This window comes from Alligator mississippiensis, chromosome 3 (assembly GCF_030867095.1).
Source record: "Alligator mississippiensis isolate rAllMis1 chromosome 3, rAllMis1, whole genome shotgun sequence".
NCBI classification, from domain to species: domain Eukaryota; kingdom Metazoa; phylum Chordata; order Crocodylia; family Alligatoridae; genus Alligator; species Alligator mississippiensis.
In genome coordinates, this window is record NC_081826.1 from 120607497 (window position 1) to 120627993 (window position 20497).

Sequence of the window (20497 nt, forward strand, 5' to 3'; positions counted from 1 at the left end):
GGCACTTATGTCAAGATGCTTGCCTGCTATGATTGCTAAGTAATCTTCAGCATTGCTTTGCAGAATACACCGTCCTTTCAGCCACCATTCAGTAGCTGTGGCCTTTATTCCTTGTTCTAAATGTGTAACTTGAAATTAGTGGTTTTAAAAACTTGTTTTATTAGAAAAGGCTGACTTACCAAGCAGTTGGGAAGGGAGTTGTATAGTAATGCCTATGCCCTCTGTATATGCTACAAAGACTTAAATGTAAGTTTAAAAACAAAAAAGGAAGGAAAAACTAAATGAAATTCTCTTGAAAAATGCAAGATATATTTGGCAAATTTATAATCCTCACAGCAGATATTAATTAGAGATAAGGATTCTGTGAGGTAGAATTCTGAGAGACAGCTGTCAGGGAAAGGGCACAGATGATAAAGTAGTAAGATGTTAAAAAAAAAAAAAATCAGTGAAATTTTGGAGGGCCAATACATGAACAATGCATTACGCAACATATAAGCAATGACTAACTAGGTAGAATATTATGTGCTTGGTTTTGAGAGAGACTTTACAAAAAAGGTGCTTTTGTATCCTTCTAATAAAGTGGAGGAAGTTTTGGAGAACAAAAAATGGTTGTTGAACTACAAAAATTATTTTGTAAAGGTGTTTTTTGTTTTGTTTTTTTTTAAGTAGGTGGTAAAGAACTATATTTCAGTAATAAAATCAGGAGCAGAATTAGAGAGGAAGCATAGCTAGGACTGAGATAAAATTCAGAAAGATAAATCTGAGGCTAGTTATTAGAACAAAACTTGAAACTGTCCTGGGTAGAGGTGCACTGATACATCAGTCCAATATCGGATTTGGCACCAATATAAAGACAATTTTCTGTATCGGAAATCAGCCCGATGCTGTTGATATTTTGTCCAAAAAATGCCCATGCATGCATGCAGCCCCAGCACAGCATGTAGGTAGTGAGGAGCACAGCTGGCAGCGTGGAGTGCTATATTCAGCTGGTAAGTCTGGTGTGGTAGAAGGGGAAGGGTAGGGGGAGAGAAGGTGGCAGGGTGCAGATCAAGGTCCCCATGGCAAGGGAAGGTGTGGGGTTTAGGTTGGGGCAGGGGCTGCCCAGCCAGGGCCAGGGTGGGCATGGGACGGAGGCACGGCTCGTTGGGTGAGTGTGGGAAGGCAGTGGTGGCTCCCACCATTGTGTGCAGTTCATCCAGTGCTCATCTAGTGGCTTCTGCCACTGCTCCCACTGCTGTTCTGGACAGAGGGGGGGCATGTGCCCCTGGATCTGTGCAGGGCATGGCATTCTGGGGCTGGGATCTTCCCAGCTGGGCAGATCTGGGGGTGCACCCCCCCCCCATGCCCTCCCAGACAAGCAGTGGTTAGCTGCCAGATGAGCACTGGACGAGCCGCATGCAGCAGCGGGAGCTGACCCCCTCCCTTCCTGCGCCCCTGGAACAAGCTGCGCCTCCATCCCACATCCGCCTTAGCCTGTAGCTGCAGCCCATGCTGAGCAGATCCCAGGGGCACCTCTCCCCTCCCCTTCCCTCCCCTCCCACTCTGTCCTGCCCCCCTCCCTGCCCTGGCTGGTCAGCCCCAGCCCCATTCCCTCCCTCACCACAGGGGCCTTCATCTGCCCCCACCTACACCTCTTCCCTCCCCTTCCACCACACCAGACTTACCAGCTGGACTCAGCTGTTCAAGCTGAAGAGCTGCATATCAGAAATGGAATTGGTATTGGCTGATATACCTCCTTAAAAATCGGCTATCGATATCAGCCCCTAGTCCTGAAATTTACCTTCCAGAGGAGTTGTGAAAACTGCCTCATTGCCTGTATTTATTTAAAATTATTCTCAAACAAGATGACATACAAAAACTAGAACTCTTGGTTCCAAAATGATACCTTAAATGATATTTAAATACCAAAAGGTATCATTTTTGGAACCAAGAGTTCTAGTTTTTTATCTCAGACCAACATGGCTACCAAGTACACTGCTCTAACAAAATGGCTTTCTTCTAGAATAGTTTTAAATAGTACTATAAAGCATGCATTACTAGGAAGATGGACAAGATCAGTAGGGCCCAACCTTTCTGCCCCATGGGTTGGATGAAAGGTATCAGGTCTGTCTGTGGGCCTGATCTAGTCATGTGAGACTTGCATTTGGCAGTAGGGCAGGGGTGGCAGTATTAATGGCTGCTACTGTCCTGCCACCAAATTTCCCAACCGGTGGGGAGCCCCATGGGCCCACATGCCATGTCTCTGTGGGTTGGATTTAGGTCCCTGGACTACATATCTTTACCACCAGGATCACGCAGGAAGGGAGGGGGCTGGCTCCTGCTGCTGCATGCGGCTCATCCAGTGTTCGTCTAGCAGCTAACCACTGCTTGTCTGGGAAGGCATGGGTGGGGGGTGCCCCCAGATCTGCCCAGCTGGGAAGATCACAGCCCCAGACAACAGATCTTTACCATTTCTGATATCTCTAACTTTTGTAAGATATTTAAAAAACTACTAACAAGTAAGGATGCATTTCTCAGGCATAATTTTGAGGCTGCAAGGATGTGCCATGGTCACTCAGCACTGATTTGTTTCTGTGGAATGTGCCACCTCTAGTGCAGTGATTCTTAGTGGGGATCCAACAGGATCCTTTGAAGCATGCCACAAGGTGTGAGGAGATTAGCAGATAAGCTCAGGCTCAGTCCCTACCTGAATGTTCCCCTGCTCCCCCTACATGGTTCCTCTGCAAGGACATAAGCGCTATAATAAGTAAGTTAGTTTTGTGAATTGAGTAGTCTTTTTCTGACCTAGAGATGTTTTTTCAGAAAATCAGTTCACTTTCCCATACATACAAATAGTTAAAATATTGAAAAAGGTGTAGTTTGATTCATTTGGAAATAAAGAAGCATAATCAAAGAGGGCTCTTGTATGGTGAATTATAAGGTCATAGTGATTGGAACATCTAATTTCACTGACACTGTTCGTGTATGTATGCAAAATGTATCCGAAAAATTGGAGTCCCGTGATCTCTGGGGTGAGTCTGAGTATTATCATTCTTTTAAAATGTGACATTTGTACAATTTTCCCTTATTATGTATGAGTCAGAATTTTAAAGTATTTTACAGGTATGCTTAGTGTTCAGCCACTAGTTTTCAATTTGCAACTTTAACTGTTAGTTAAATGCTCTCAATAGATACTGTTTCATATTTTTAAAGATCTCAATTTATGTTCTTTGTTCACATGGTGCCTTCCTGCTTATAGAAAGTAACTAAGTGCTGGAAAAAAACTAAGTTGTCTTTCCAAGGAGACATGTCTGGGAGATCATAAAGCTTTTCTTGTTCAGATTTTATTCTGATTCCATATTTACGAATTAATACCTTTCTAGGCATTTTTGAGGACGGGGTGTTTTGTTTGTCTCTGCATTTGATGCCTTTTCTAACTTAAAAAAAATATAGATACAGATTCAAATTATGTGAGATTTTGCTATCCAGCCTTGAATCCTAAATTCATGTTGTTCGGTATGTTGTTTTTCCTGTAGTTACTATTATTTAGATTCATATTTCCCCTGATCCAGAAAAGCTTTAGCCAGGTTTTTGGTATGTTTATGAGGTGAGAATTCAACGAGCATATTAAAGTAGTTACTAACTAGTAGGATAACAAGAAAAATAATTTTATTGTCTGTCTGCTTGTATGCAGAGGGGAGGGGGGATCTAAGTGGAAGGTGGATTCCCCACCCCTTCCACCTACCTCCAAGGATTGTTGCTTTCTACTATGCATGAAATTGTGGCCAGTATGTTTACTGGTTTCCCTGTCTTTCCCCATTCAAAATTTTTGGAGGATGTAGTGCCTAGAATTTTGAAGTTCCAGACACATTTTTAGTTAGTATTTCATGATGGGTGTTGGATGAAAATTGGGACCTTCCTGTAACTTGTTCTGAATGATTCCTATGCCATGGCAATGAGCATGTAAATAAACTTTATTTGCAAGAAGTGATCAAGACATGTTCTACAGGGGGTTTTTTTGTTTTCCCAACTACCCTTTGGCAGACCATGAAAACTTATTTCCTGCAAAGCAGCAACTGCAATCAGACCTAACTGGTGTCTAGTATGGTTAGAAACTTTTTGAGTAATGTTTGTTGTCTTGCATGCAGCAGTGGTCATTACTGAAGATCAGTCCTGTACATGAAAGCAAATGCTGACATGCTAAGTACATTCCACATACTTCTATATCCACCCACTCAATACAGATGCTTACATCTTCCCAGGGCTGGCGTCCAAAATATTTCTGCCAAAAAGATACACCACTCTGATCTTATGCTGCCACCTAATGGAATATGCCAATTTTTTTTCTGTGATGGAGGAGAAGACCATTTCATTAGTATACTGTCCTTATGCCTTGTATAGAAATACAACAAACACTTTTTTTGTTCTGTAAAGATGACTTGGGTGTTAATGGCAGCAGATACCTCATACAAAAAAAATGCATTTTCTATTTCTCTTTCTTGTTTTTTTTAATTTCAGCATACAGGTAAAAATCACTCTATGCATGTCCAGATAGTATACTGTACACACAATGTAATTTTTTGCTTACTGTGTGTGACATCTTGACCCTAACAACCTACTTTTCTCATGGTCTGACTGGGTCTCTCTCACAGCATTGTCCCGTGGTCAGAAGCTGGTCTATCCTTTGGGTAGTGTGTATATATACTGTAATCAGCACTACTCCACTCCGGGTTTATTTCCAGAGTACATCCTTGCCTCTGTCCTGCTTCTGCAAAAGTCTTCATTAGCACCTTTGATTTGTTCTGTTTAGTCTACGCCAGTGTCCTTTATGTTGGGCTCCTCGTATGCACGATTAACAAAGTACATCTGGTACAAAGCCCTGCTTCTAGGAGTCTGACTGATACCAGACAGAGAGGGATCATACAGTAACTGTAGTTTTGGCTTGTTTATGCTGGTAGCCATTCAGAAATCTGTGTTTACTTAAGCTGCTCCTCCTGACCTATAAACTCCTCTGGAATTGAGTTACCTTTTAGTGACTGTAGTCAGTTTAGGGATTGACTTCAGTCTTTCCAAATGTTTTTTCTGTGTGCACCACAAAATAAATACATTTAGAACTCAATTCCTGAAACTTAAGTGCATATTTAAAAAAAAACCCTAAAAAATCTGTAATAACCATCCAGTTTCAAGCATAACTTGTCTAAGTGTATTAGTGTGCATTGTCTCTTAAGCGTACTAGTTGAATCTCATCTTAAATTCAGGGTAGTGATCCGTTACTTGCGTTTACAAAGATCACAGTCTGGTCTTGATTGAGCCTTTGTGAACATTATAAATAATAATAACAATACTCTGTGAAATGCAGGCTCAGTCATGGAATTCAAGAAGAGCATTGTAGGTCTTGATGAATTAAATTGAGGCGGTTGAATGGTAGGGATACTGTGCTGATGGTTTAGAGTAAAATTAGGATTTCTGGGCCCAAATGGTATAAATGAATACATAATCATATCTTACAGGAATAGAGAGGTAGTTAGCTGTGTTAATCTGAAGTTAGGCAGAAGGCAAGGTAAGGTGACACCAGAGAGTAGCAGTGGTTTTCAGCCTTTTTTTATAATCTAGGCACCCTTTGGAAAATGGCAGCCATTAGTTTTCATTTGCTTTTGATGACAAAAATTACCGATTTTTTTTTTCTTTCCCCCCCCGCCCCCCTCCCCACCGTTACAAAGAGCACAGAAAGATCACAATAGGTCAAAATGTTTTTAATCCTATGGATTCCTATTGGAAATCTCTGGGTTTATCCCATGAATCATGTTTGCATATCAAACAGTGCTAACATTATGTTACTCTTAAAATAATCTTGAGGCACTGCTACTATGCCTGATTGTGAACCACTGCCTTAGAGACTCATTTTTTCAGAGACATGAGTTTTCATAGGCTGCAGCCTACTTCAGTGGACAAAGTAGGCTGCGGCCTACAAAAGCTTGTGCCTCTGAACAATTTATTCTCAAGTGCCGCCCTGCTCTGCCTTTTGCATATCTTGTTATGGGGAGTTCTTGGTAGTTCAACTGGTGTTCCTTGTAGTTGTAGGTGAGGGTTTGCAGTGGCAGTTTTGGGGATTCTTCTGCTTGATGAGTGCTGGCGAACGGGCTAGACTCGGTGGCCAAGGAGACCCCTTGTCCTATGTCCCTAGATTTTCAATCAGAACATATATGTATTTTAACAAGAAGCACAGACTTTTACAGCACTCTGATATGTAGGAATCGTGCCCAGACCACACTTCAGTGTAGCAAGCGTATATGAAAGCTCAAATCCAAATTCTAATTTTGTTGTAATTACAATATGAACATCATATGAAATTTTAATACTTTTGTGTTCTTAGTATGTCATCACAGAGTCACCCAACCACTGCAGTAAAAAGGGCAACAGAACTCCAACATCAGATTGAAATGTTTAATAAGAACACAGATTCAACAAACGAAAGGCATGACAGAATGCAAATCTGAGAGCCCAAAGGTCTTTCAGCTCCACTGAAAGTGTCTGTCAAGGGAGATAACATCAAAGCTGTGGTTTCTCCAAGAGGGCAGTCCTGCCTACTAGATCCTTGAGATCTTGTTCTGATGAGGTCCAGGGCCACTGATCTCTGCTGTATAGCTATCAGTGACAGTGTTGTGAGAACTGCCAATGATGCCTTTTGAAGGTGTTTTTTACTGTGCCTGTCTCCTATTTAGATGTACTATACTACTTGACTCTATCTTCTGCCTTATTTAGATATAGTGATTTATTAGCTGCAAGCTGATTTTTGATACTTTTGTAGAGTGTCAACATGATCCTTAGTTTCATATAGATGTTCAGTACACAATGTGCTGCTCTTATTTATTACTCAGGTGAGAAAAAGCTTGTTACCAGTAGAATTGCTTCCTGTTGTCTGGTTTTAGTGTTTTGAGGTAGCAAGCTAGTACTTAGAGGCTAATTTGTTAGTAGAAGTTAATGAAATATTCACAGTTTGCATGTGGAGCCAATCTTTTGGGGTACCTTAATCAGATATATTTATTTACTGGTAATAATTTTGATTAATCTTATTAAATTAGAGTTATCTCTATTATTGGACAAAATACTTGTCAACAACATAACCTTATTTTATCTTGCTGTATGTTAACTCATGCTATATGTTGAAAGATTTTTCAGTCTCCCATGCATATTTTATGGTTTTGTTGTACATGTCAGCCATATCTGTGATTACTGTCTGTGCATATATCTAATTTATAGCCTTAAGTGCCAGAATAATGCTTCAGAAAATCCCTCCATAATTTTAGAGAGCCATATTTAAAAAAAATACATATTTTTTTCAGTTTGTATTTCTTTTGACTGTTGCTCCTACAAATGAATCTGCAGACCTTATTAAAAGCTTAACAAAATGACTGGGGATTATACAGATCATTGCAGTAAAGGTTAAAATTTCCCACAGTGTTCTTGTGTGTGATATGCAAGTGTGCACCTTATGTGTTTTGAGAGAAACCTGCAAAATCAAACAAAGAAACACTTTATAATGATTTCTGAGAGACTATATTCTGTTCTCTAGGCACATGAATAAATTGTGTTGTCTTTTTCATAGTAAATTTATCAAGAGCGATTTTTAACATGTATTTCTAGTGTGATTATCTTTTCTTTTCCTCTGACAGTTATATGTATTAAATCTAAAAATTCAACTTTTTATTTTTGACTGCAAGGGTTAAGATGATATAGTCATGTTTTTGCTATGGATTCTGTGAGCACCACAGTATGACATAGTTTTTAAAGTCTTGTGGCCCGTATGTATTTGATACTATTTAAAAAATATTATCATAAATGTTCTTGTATAAATAATTGCAAAAAAGAGGTATTTTCTCAGTTACCTCTAACAATCAGTATTTCCCAGTTAGTATACACAAAATATATTGCCAGGTCAGTAACTTAAGGGATCTCACTTATGCACACCCATTTTGCTGTTACATGTACCTTTTTTATCTAGGGCAGACACAAGCAATTGGGCATTCCACTATTGCCTGCCATCTTTATTCTCATGATACCTGTTTCTTCTGACTGCCTCTCTCCCTGCTGCTTCTATTCAAAATTCTTAAAGACAGCTTAAAAAAAGAGAGTGCAACTGGTAAATGGTTTCTGTGCCCCAGTGCATAGTCTATGCCATTCTTTACGACTGCTGTTTCTAATAGTTCTCTGCATGTAAATTGTGGTGGAGCAAGGGGAACTTTTTTTTTCCATGGAACACTCACGTTTGAGTATATTTTTATCTTAGGTTTACAGCTTAATTTTAATCAGCATTTTGCTTATCAACATTTTAGATTAATATTGCATGTAGGCTAAGATCAAGTGTAGCTTACCCTGGCAGTATGTTTTATAATTCTTTTTGCCTTTTTGAAATATGCCTACAAATAGCTTTTGTTTTTAAATAGTTTTTAATTGTCATCATTTCCAGTGAAAAGGCTGGAAATGTTTTTCCAGTGAAAAACATTTTAGTGTTTTCTTCAATAATTTGCTTTAGATTCATTATTTCACTTCTTTTTGGCCTTCCAGTTCAATTTCAAGTGCAAGTGTGAAATACTGGAAGTTTTCTTTGTTTGTTTGCAGTGGTTTTGCATAGTCTAGCAGCAGTGTCTAGCTCGTATGTCTCAGAGAGAGATTTTATTTCAAGGTCTGTGCCTGACTTTTTATGACTTCATTTTTGGACAGTGCTTTTGAAAACTTTCTTTGGTAAAGAACTGAGCTAGTTTATGATGTCAGGATGCAGCTGTGAATAGGGAACTGAGTAGTGAATGTCTCAGGTGATTTTTGATTTGAGAATTTTTGACAAAGCATAAAACTGTTTTATGTATGGGAGAAGACTCTGTATTATCTCTACACCTTCAGGAAAATGAATTTGAATTCTTTTCTTTCTTTTTTCTTAAATTAAGGCTTTCATTTAGAGCAAATGGTGTAAATTACATAATTATGACAGTTTGTGTACATCTACCAATATTTTAAAATGAAACTATTGCAGAGCTCTTCTTTTTCACAGCAGTTGACTATCTGGGTATGCATGCGGTATAAGAAACTGCATCAAATAAATGGTGTATGTCATGTCACTAAGGATAAAAATACCTTATTCCCCATACTTTTTCATGTGGGATACCTCCACACCCCTAATATACAGTGGAATGAGCATGGCTGTTGGACAGGAGGATGATGCTAGGTGTAGAAAGTCATCTCTGGAATCTTCTTACTCTCCATGTACTGTGCTACTTCTGAGATTGTGTCAGTGTTTGGTGAGCTGGGGTGTGGATGTGTTGATAATGAAGGTGCTGTTTGTAAATAGTTACTTTCATCCTCATATTCCTGTGCATGGGCAGGCAGTTTGCTAATGTTTCATGATAGGGGGACAAAGAATTCTTTTACATCACACTGGCCTCACTCTTGACTTGGTTAGTAGAGCCCAAGGTTTTATTTATTCATATGTAAAGCTAATTTGGAAAATGCAAAGTTTTTGTAATGCATATAAACATAAAAAGTGTCATATTGGGGTGTGTCTTGACCAGTAGCTAGTATAGAAGTCTTTCCTTTCCCACCAAGAAAAAAGAAAAAAGTCCGAAACAAAACCATTAAATTAAATAACTTTGTTATAGTGCAAGTCAAGTTTCTTTCTAACCAGGTATGGTGGCAATGCAGTTAAAGTATCTTACAGCAGATCGAAGCATAAGCTCCAGCCTTGCTCTTGATTTGTACCAAAAGCCAACTCCAGTTGAGCCAGCTGTGAATGAATGTCTGGCCAGGTAGTCATTGGTGGGAGCAGTGTTGTGAATGTGATTCTCTGGGTATATCATTTCCTGTGTGCCATTTGAGAAATTTATGTGCTTTAACCATGCTAACCCAGTAGGCCATTAGGCTTGGATGGATATTCCTTCATTCTGTCTAACCCCCTTCATTCTTTACTTTGAGAAGTAAATTACAGTAGGTAGAAGACATTACACCCATCATTCAGATTTGTGTTTGTTACTAATATGATCTTTTGAAATATTTGACTCCCAGAGGTTCTTGACTTTCACTTTGGGAACATCAAGTTTTAGGCCTGTTTTATAAACTTGGTCCAGTGGAATGTTGTTTCAAAGCAATAACAACAAAAGCATTTTAAACAGGTTTGCACTGTTGATGAAAAGGGAAGACTATGAAATCCAGAAGACAAATTCATTCATATACAGAGAGATAATTGTCAATATTTTGGGGTATACAGGTACTCCTCACTTAACGACCTACCTGTTTAACGACCGCGCGGACTTACGACCAGCTCTCCGAGCAGTCAGTATTATACGAAATGTATTGTGGAAACAGCAGCGTGGTGTCTCAAGCCAAGGCACGCAGTATCAAGGGGCAGCTCCTCGCTTAACAACCTAGTTGCAGGAACGGAACTCGGTTGTTAAGTGAGGAGTGCCTGTACTTCAAGTATAGACATTCCCATTTTGAGAGTCAAAATATTTACCTTTCTTAATGCTATTCAGCTTTGTTTCTTGGCAGTTTCTAGCCTTTGGAGGTTTTAATGTTAATCACAAAGGTGTTAAAATTTATATTTATAAACCAGAGCTTTAATTTTGTTTTAAAGTGTGTACTCAGATTTGTTTTTATGCTTTGAAAATCTGTAGTATACACTTGCACACGTGCCCCTGCACACGATTTTTGTATGCATAATATGCATGATATAGTGGGGGAGATGCTTAGACTTCAATTTGAGTCGGATCAGGCTTCAGATAGCACCAGGTGCTATGCTATCCATCTGTTTCATCTGGCACAATAATAGGGCATAAAGTACTATCAATAAAGGGAGTTGGCTTTTACTTCTCTAGAAATTAGTTCCTGGAGCTTGTTTTGCAGTTTTTGTCATGGAAGAATTAGAACTAAGAGTTTTCTGGATGTCTGTGTATAATGAGAGACAGGGATTAGGGTGATATTTTTTCTGGGCTATGTAGTTGGGATAGTTGGACAAACTTCTGAATGCAAGACCTGCTTCATCATATATTGTTGGTCAAGTGAAAGCTACCACCCTAAGAAGTTCTTGCCTTGCATAATTTCTAGATCATCATGGCTACAACATCACTCTTACACTACTGTATATAATAATTCCTTTTTTTAAATCAGTAGTCCTTTTCCCAGAAGTAAAATATTTTAAAGACCACTTCTACATTTATTAACACGGTATTTTTAAAAGGTGTTAAAGGTAATATTTGCATAAAAGAAAATACTTTTGTTTAAATGTGAATTATAATATTCAGGCAGAGTCTAAAAATTACCAAAGGATTACTGTATGTTCAAGGTTATACTATTACTTGTTAATTACTGGTACCATATGTACTATACATCTTCAGCTTCCCTGTGTATTATTAGTGGCCTCAAAGCAGCAAATCTAATTTTGTATTTTAATTATCCTTTAGGTGTTTTTTGTGATTGTTCAGTACGAAGTTTGTTTCAATACAGTGTTAAAATTCTGTGATGGTGTTCTGCTAATACAGGAGCGGGCAATTATTTTGGGTGGAGGGCCGCTTAAGTGAGTTTTGGCAAGCCATTGAGGGCCTCATGACAGGCAGCCAGGGGCAGATAACTGTTAATTTTCTAAATTTTTTAGGGGCCCTGTGGGCTGGATAGAATGGCCTAGCAGGCCACATCTGGCCCACCCCTGTGCTAATACTTAACATTACCATTTGAAGAATGGAACAAGGGCTGTTTGTTTTCATTATAACCTTTAATAGCAATTACCTTACTTTACCAATAAATAATTTGTATTTCTCAGGGGCAAATTTCATCAAAAAGATTTGGAAGCTCTCTTCCCTGGGATGAGTCCTGATTTCACTAGTGAAAACTTCTCTGCCGCCTGGTACCTGATAGAGAACCATTCCATGACAAGGTTTGTGGATGCTATACTGTATAAATAACAGCATTTTAAAACATAAGCCTGTATTCAGTCACTTCACATCAGCAGTCAAAAGTATTCTTCCATATTGAAGTAGTCTTTACAAGCTCAGTTAGATTAAAGTTGCTCTTTATACAGGCAGTGTACAGACACAAAGTGAGAGAGAGGCTTTTAATTAGTAGTTAAGGTGTATCATGTACACCTTATTACATGTGTGTAATAAAAGATCATGCTTTCGTGCAGGTTTTCAGAATTGTGTGCAAAGAATTTGATATCATAAAGCCTGATCCAAAACCCACAGATATCCATAGGAGTATCTCCTAATGTTACTGGAATTTTTGGTCAGGATTGTAACTACTATTTATATAACACGTCCTTGCAAGATCTATGATTTCCACAGGCATAACATTTTGCATGTGCAGTAGAACATGCATAAATCTGACTGGACCAGTGATCCAGTGTTGTTTGAATGTATAGATTTAATAGAGAGGATTAAAAAATGCCTTGTAATCACATGAACTTGAAAACTTGTTCCAGAAACACTTAATCTGATTTATCTATTTTCCCGGGAGAGGGGGATTACGATCCGGGGGGGGGGAGGGGGGAGAACTGGGTGCTATTGTTGTTTGTTTGTTTGTTTGTTTGTTTCTGATTTGTTTAATGGTTTGTTTAATTCTTTTTACCAAGGTATAAAGAATACTAGAATACAAAGTACATGATTGTTGATCTAAATGAGAGAGATGTTTTTAATTCATTTATACTGTAATTGAAATGGAGATTTGAACGTGAATTTTTTCTTTTGTTTTTGCTTGGGGTTTTTTTGTAAACTGTGGGACAGTTATTTTAATAATGAGGAAACTTTCTGCTCCATTATATGTCTAACATGAGGGGCACAGGCACAGTTTAAGCAAAGTAGTTGGGCACAACATGTAGTTTAAGCACAACATGACCTGATTTAAATTATTTTTCCTCAAGGTTCCCAAGTACTGTGAGCCTAGTTTTCCCATCTTTACTCCTTAACAGTAACTCATTGGAACTCCTCAGCTTAGAAGTGGCAAATTTGAGCCGTGATACCTGCCAGTATTTTTATTAATTACTTGGATGAAGTAATAGAAAATACACTCAATGTTTGTGGATGGCACCAAATTGGGAGGAGTTGCAAGCAGTTAAAGGATTAGCATTTGAAATGACCTCGATAAAATGGAGAAATGGGTTAGAGGATAAGAAGGATGAAATGCATAATGGCAAGAGCAAACTACTGCTTTTGAAGGAGAAATCAAATGCACAAATACAAAATGGAGAATAACTGGTAAGGTGCAAAAAAAAAAAGAAATTATTTTGCATTCATTTGGTGCTGGTGGAGCCTCATTTTATGTCCACTTTAGGGCCCAACATTTTAAGAACAATACAAACTGACTGAAAGGAGACTAGAGGAAAGCCACAAAAACAATGGAAGGTTGAAAAACGTGATGTGTGAGGAGCTGAAAAAAACATTGGTCCCTTCAGAAAAGAGAAGGCTGAGAAGGAACAGAGAAATCATAATTGACTCTTGAATAAAACTTTGGCCACTGAGAAATACTGCTGCCAGTTGAAAATGTAAATGGCTACAGTAGCTTGGCATAGGTCCCTTCCTTAACTCCTTGCTGTGTTACATCGGGTCAGTTCTTACATATTTAAGATGTCAGCATGAAGCTTGTTGCACTTTTCTTTCAATATTAGCTCAAAATGTTAATCTGTCCTTGGAGAATAATTTGAATTACAGCTTCCTTCAAAACAATTCTAATGTGGTGTAAAATGTTGTTGTATACATTTTTTTAGTCATCAAATTATGCTAATTCTTTTTTTACATGAATCCACTGCTTTGAACAGAAGCCATAACTTGTAGATATTAGTGTCCATAACAGTGGAAAAGGGGAAGGTCATCTTAATTTTTTTATTTTTAAACTGAAAAGTTTTTTGTATTTGCTTGTTTGCTGAGCTGACAACATTTGTCATGATGACCAGTATACACAAGGTGTAAGGGTTTGGCAGAATGGAAAAAAAAGCATAAACATTTGAAAACGTGTCAAAGACGCAAATATTGTTTCAGACTAATAACAGCAAGGGTGACTTGAAGGATATGTTGAAGCTGGCAATGTTTCAGCTGTAATATTGGGTTAGATTTAAAAACAATATGGGAAGAAAGATAAGGTTAGGGGTTAAAGGTCACTTTGAAATTTTTAGTCTTCAGTACCGTGTCAGGTTACACCCCCCTTATCATTTTGTGCTATTTTTCTGAAGGGCACAGCAAAGTCTGGCCGCTTGGTAACCCCAGGTAGCAGGAATTCTGTGTGGAGCTCTGATACTTTGGTTAGCTTATGTTTGTGTTCTTCCTTGATGGAAATTCAGATGTTTTCCCCTCAAAGCTGTTTTCCTGATTGAACCTTCTAATTCATATAAACAAACTAAGACTTTGGATTAGTGGACCGGATAGCATGGAAACTGCTTCTTAAAAAGGGAACTGTACTGGTTTTGTTCAACCCAATAGTTTGAAAGTTGCTGGTTAGGTGTATTTAACTGTATGCTCAAATACTCCAATCCAGATGGTGAGTAATACGATTTCTGACCGGCAGATGGAAACGAAATAAAACAAAAATTTTGACATCATTCTGGTATAAAGGGGAACTGCCTTTGCAGAGCACACCAGTAGTTTCCTGTCTCCCAGCAGGTAGAGATCACCTTCTGACTGGCTGAGCACAAGTTTCGTTTGTTCCTTTAACAAACCCTTCCAAACATTTTTTTTAATTGATAATGTTTGGTGCTATTGTCTTAGGTGCGTCTCCAGGAGGGAATATATATATTTTCTTATATATATTTTTTCCTCATGATCTTCCTGAGTACTGGTTGTCTGTTTTTATTCTCCCCTCACTTTATTTCTCTTTTTAAAAACTTTATTTCCTTCTTACTTGATATTTGTGAGCTTTTACTACTGCTTGTGGAGTAATAAAGTAGTAAAGTTAATACAGATCTATTCCTGAATACTACAAACAAAACTGTAATCTGTGGAGCAATCGGTCATTAATGTGTGATCATTACTTGGAAAATAATCAAAGCTGGTTGAAAAAGTATTTCAAATGTTAACTATTTCACGGAAGCAAAAACCAGCTAAAAGTAATTGGGAGACCTACTTTTTTTTCCTAGACCACTGTTTTCTAATCTGAGGCATCCTCTACACATGTAGGTAAAGGCACAATCACAATTGTGCATTAGACCCAATTACACCTTATTGCCAGTGTAGGGGCAGCTCAATCCTGGGCTCTCCCTGCGTTGGCAAGAAGCCGACACCCACGGCTGGGAGTTCCCTTTGCTGAGGGGTCTGAGCTGCAGGGGCCATGCACAGCTGGGACCTAGAGTCTCGCAGCTGATGTGACACTGGGTCTTGACAGTGCCTCATACGCAGCCAGGATCAAGAGACCCCAGAGCCCTGTCAGCTGCGGGTCCTGGGCGGCATGTGAGGTGCAGTCTGGACCCAGAACCCTGTCAGGTGAGGGATCTCTTGGTTCCAGCTGTGATGAGGTGCAGCTGAGACTAAGAGTCCTGTTTGGGCCCAGGGCTTTCCCATACCCCTGAGCCTCAGGGATCATGGCAACTGTGATCCCTAGGTCTTGGGATCACAGCTGGCCTGCACGTGGGAGCCCTGTGAGCTGATGGGCTCTCAGCTGCAGGGGAGACCCTGCTACACATGCAAATTAAAGCTTGATAGCAACCAGCTATAAAGTTAGTACATACTTCCGAGGTCTAACTTTATAGCTGGTTGGAGCTTTTTATTGATAGCTACTTTACACATGTAGCTAGTCTCCAGGTAATTGTGCAATTAGCCAGTTAATTTTGTGATACCTGTAACATGTAGAGTAAGTGTAGGAATAACAGTGGACAGCCTGTTGGACAAGAATTTGCAGTATAAGTACATTTATATCCATAATTGTGACCCAGAAAAACTTCTTTTCACAACTGTTGAAGTGTGGAGACTTCTGAAGCTCTTTACATACTTTCTTCCTCAGCCTGAAGGTTACCTCGGCTCTTTCAGTTTTGCCTCTGCATGTGCCTAGCCTGGTAAAAACTTAGGATTTACATTCCAGTCCAAGGGGATTGACTAGAAGTAATACAGGAAATCCTTGCTATTTGCGGGTTCAGCATTCACGGTTTTAAATATTTGCGAATGCCGAATGCACATTTTAAATACACCTTATACACTTACAGGACCTCCTTGGGAGCTCCGCGCTTGCTGCTGCACTCCTGCCATTGCTGCCGGAGCCGTGCCCCTCCTCCCCACCCTGCAGCCACCAGGGGCACTGTGTTCAAGAAAAGCAGTGCCTTATTTGCAGATTTCACCTTTTGAGAGGGATATGAGAACATATCCCCCGAAAATGGTGAGGGTCACCTGTACAGTGAAAATTAGAAAGGGGAAACTTGTGACCAATATCACCCTAAGACTTGCTGAGTGATTAAGACTGTGCAAAAGACTCTCTTACAAGACAAATAAGGGTAGCCTATCATTAGGGGTAAATTAGGTCAGGGTTTGGCAACCTGCAACTTGCAGGCTGGATCCAGCCTATGGAGCTTGGGGGACTTTGGCAGCATTTGGTGGCAGAGGGCTTTGCCTATGCAATAGGTAACTGGTGGGGAGAAGCAGGAGTGCCAGCAGCTGGATCCCAGTGCTTGCTGGGCCACCTCTGACCGAATCCAGCTGGATCATTCTGGCCCACCATCTGAAAACATTGCTAACTGCTAATTTTAGAGTTTTTAGAACTCTAGAAACAAAGCGTAGAGAACAGTTCCTTGTCAGGGTAACTTCTAGATAACCTAATAAATATCCTTGTCCAAATAACCTCTGATATGACAATATGCATTTATTTTACCGTGTCCCTTGTACTTTCTGTCCATTTTTCATTGCATGAATGAATGCCAGTATGTTTTTTGCTCAATTTCAGTTTTGATCAACTCAAAATGGCCGTTATGAACCTGAAGAAGCAGGCCAACAAGAAAAATGAGGGGAGTCTAGCATATGTTAAAGGAGGTCTCAGCACTTTTTTTGAAGCACAAGATGCCCTGTCAGGTAAATTAACTAATGATTGTATGAAAGAAGTCATATATACATGTAGAAATTTGATTAAAAAAAAATGTTTTTTACTCAAGAATTGGTTTTAAAGAATACAAAAATACAGGTAATCAGAGTTGTTGGCTAGCTGGATGGGTTGTAAATCTGGTAAAGATGTCTTCAAGAAATGTCTTAGAAATTTCAGGAAGACTGCATAATCTGCAGATCCAGAAGGGAGAAAATGTATTGAAAAAACCGATGGAAAAGATGTTTTACAGGCTATAGCAATATAGATTCAGTGCCATGTTTCCACCTAAATTTAGATGACAATATTTGAACTACCATAGGTTTCTGTGGGTAATTGTACATACATACTTCTCCATGCATTGGTATGCGTTGATATCCCCCTCTGCAGTGGAGCTGAGAGCCCTGCCCAGGGCTGGAAAGCATCTGGGATGCTGGGGGACTCTGGTTTAAGTTAAATCAGGAAGGGTTCTGGGACAGACATTGCATTGGGTCCAGTTTGACCCAAATCAGTTAACTCTGATACTACATTCAACCAGGTTTATCTCTAACCAGTTTCGGCCATTTTCAAACTGGTTTATGTGCACTGAACATCTGTTCTCTTACAGGTTTAAACTAGTTTCTGATCACTTAAACCGGTTTATGTGTAATGTCTATCCCTAGCCCTTGAGATTTCTTTTGGCCCAATCTTCCAATTAGTTTAGCTCACTCTGAATCCTAGCCCTACCCTCCACTGTATCTACTACAAGTTAGTCAGGTATGATTTGCCATTGGTGAATCTATGCTGACTCTTCCTAATCACCATCACCTTCTCCAAGTTTATCCATCCAGGTTTATCTTAAACTGGTTTCAGCCATTTTGAAAGCAGTTTGTGTCTACTGAACTTCTGTTACAGATTTGAAGTGGTTTCCAATCACTTATACTGACTTGTGTGTCATTTCTGTCCCTGTCCCTTCTGTGCATCATATCTACTGCATGCACTCAAAAAAATAAGTAAAAGGTCTTGGTGCAGTTGCTTTTGCACCATAAACACTGTGAATTCAAAACTGAGGGGGAGCTGAAAGTGTCTTGGTGCCACTTTGTGCTTGTGACTAGTGACATGGTTTGTCCCTTCCTTTCAGACCCCCTATGAGAATTCAAAAGGAAAGGGACTTGGAGCTTGTGCCAGTGTAAACAGTGAAGGGAGGGGGTGGGGAAGAAACTCACTGAGAGTGACCCTGATGCTAATGCAGTTGAAAATTGGAGGATTTAAGACTTTGAATCTTCCTTGCATTCAGAACCTGTACCACTGGAGTTAGAGGGACGTAGTAAAATCAAATTAATGTTTTTAACTTTTATAAATTGTAAAACCTAATTTTTAGTGAGAACACAGTACCATCATATGTTGTCTTAGATAATATTTTTCATGCCAATTTATTTGTAGCTTCTTTACAGGGACACTCTTTTCAATGACTTTTGTTTAAAAATGTTTTTTGCTTATTTCTAATCTAGTGAGGGATATTTTAATTTGTGAGTATTTTTTAATTTTGCAGCTTTACTGCTCTTTCAATAATTGTGTTTATATACATGTAATTTTTTTAGGTTTGTAACAAAACAAAATGCAAAAAAAAAAGATATTCCATTATATGGCATCCTAATATTAACTACATGAGTCATCACTAGTGTCAGGATGTTCACATCCACTGTAGAAACATCCAGTACTAAGCATAAGGTTTTCTGTGATTCCTCCACTGTTTCTCGTCCCCTTCCCCACCCCAACCAAGCTTTGACCATTCCAGTCCCTTCCTATTCTTGTCTTCCTTACCACTGGCTTCTCATCTCAGTTCCACTGTACTCACCTATCTAATCATAGATTTCAATCTTTGGGTTTTACATCCCATTCCCAGTCTTATTTACCCAATCATACCAGTTTCTTCTTTCCAGTGTCTTATTCTTCAGCTGCCCCAACATATCTCTGTCACTACTGATCCCTGGTCTCAGCCTTTTTATATGGGTTTTTGTCCTATCTGTCTCACCCTTTGGCCAGCCCTTGTGGGTTGTCCCAATGCTCTCCTGCCACAGTTCTTCCTTACCCTGACTCCTAACAATTCAGTCTGAGATAACCACCCAAACCTGGAAAAATCCAGCCAAATTCTTCTAAAAACAATTAATATTGAAAAATGACTTTAAACTTAGAAATTTTAAGAATTTATTATTGGGTTGTAAGAATGATATTGATTTCTACTGGGAGTTATAATACTGACATTCTTTCAGATGCAAATAAAGTAGAACTTGCATGGAATATTTTTTATTCTTGAAAACCAAAAATAGTGGTAGAATTGTTTTAAGCCAAGCAATCTTTATAATGTAGCTTGTATTTGAAGCTGAAATGTGGTTTTGGCATAACTCAACAAAGAATTTAGGCTTGAATTTTGTAAAGTGTTTCACTTTATAGTTACTATCATATAGGAGTCATAGAATCACTAAGAAGAAGTACAGTTCACATCTACTCTGTCCTTTTTTATACAGATTAAAAGTCTTTGAGACTATAGCATTTCCTCTGCTTTCTATGGGGAGACAATTCCACAATCTAATAGATTTTTCTGATAGTAACATTTTAGTTAATTAAAAGATAATTCCCTATCGATTAAATGTCTTAGATTATGCCAATTTTCTTTCATTCTCAAATACTTGTCGGCTCCTGTCATGTCCTCATTTTAGTGATCCTTTAACAAAGGCTCTCACTTCTTGCTTTTTTAATCTTTACTTTCAAGTTGCTTTTTCCTAATCTAATCATTTTTTAAATTTTTTTTAAACTTGTTTCCAAGTTGTGATAAGATATTCAGTGTAAAGAAGTCTCCATATTAAAGAAATATAATGCTGTGTTACCTTGCCAGCGTCTTGAATGTTCAGTTAAGTATGAATTAGGACGTGTTTTTATATTTTGTTTCTGTTTTTTCTCCTGCTTGAAAACTTGAACTTTTGTCAGTATTTTCCAGAAAAAGGACCTGATTTTGCAAACACTCAATTTACCAATTTCAGTGCAACTACTCTTACTAGTAAGTTCTAGTAAAATTGGACTTCCACTGAGTGACTAGAATATCACAACTGGTCAAACATTTAAATGTATTATTTTGTCTTTATAAGGAGAGAAAGTGGAAACAAAAAGAATTGTACCAAGATGCTGATTATATTATGCAATTTAGGAAGTGTTTATTAAGAAAGTAAGAGGTCAGGTAGGCCAGACATCTTGTTGTTTGCTTTAATTTCCTGGAAAACAGGATTGCCTTATCAGATCTCCACGTCTCTTTGTCTGTTAGCTTGGCTGACAGTTTGACAGTGACTTTGCTGTTGAGGAGATGTTCAACAGGAAGTTTGCTTCGTCAGCAAAAGGAGGCTGTAAATTGAGCTGAGGGGAACTGTGCTCACCTCGACTTGACCCACTTGTCAACGTCAGTGAATTTGGCTGGTCTCTTTCCCATAATGTTAATGGCAACATAGAAAATAGTATTCCA

At 38.8% G+C, this 20497-nt stretch overlaps 1 protein-coding gene across 5 annotated transcripts in view; it reads left to right on the forward strand.

Annotated features, from left to right (window-relative positions):
- EXOC2 (exocyst complex component 2) overlaps positions 1 to 20497 on the forward strand; it is a 193347-nt gene that overhangs the window by 33156 nt on the left and 139694 nt on the right. For all 5 annotated transcript variants that reach the window (XM_019490475.2, XM_019490478.2, XM_019490479.2 and 2 more), the window contains exons 5-6: positions 11783 to 11896; positions 16873 to 16997. In XM_019490475.2, the coding sequence (XP_019346020.1) occupies positions 11783 to 11896; positions 16873 to 16997 (239 nt within the window). The remainder of the gene's footprint in view (positions 1 to 11782; positions 11897 to 16872; positions 16998 to 20497) is intronic.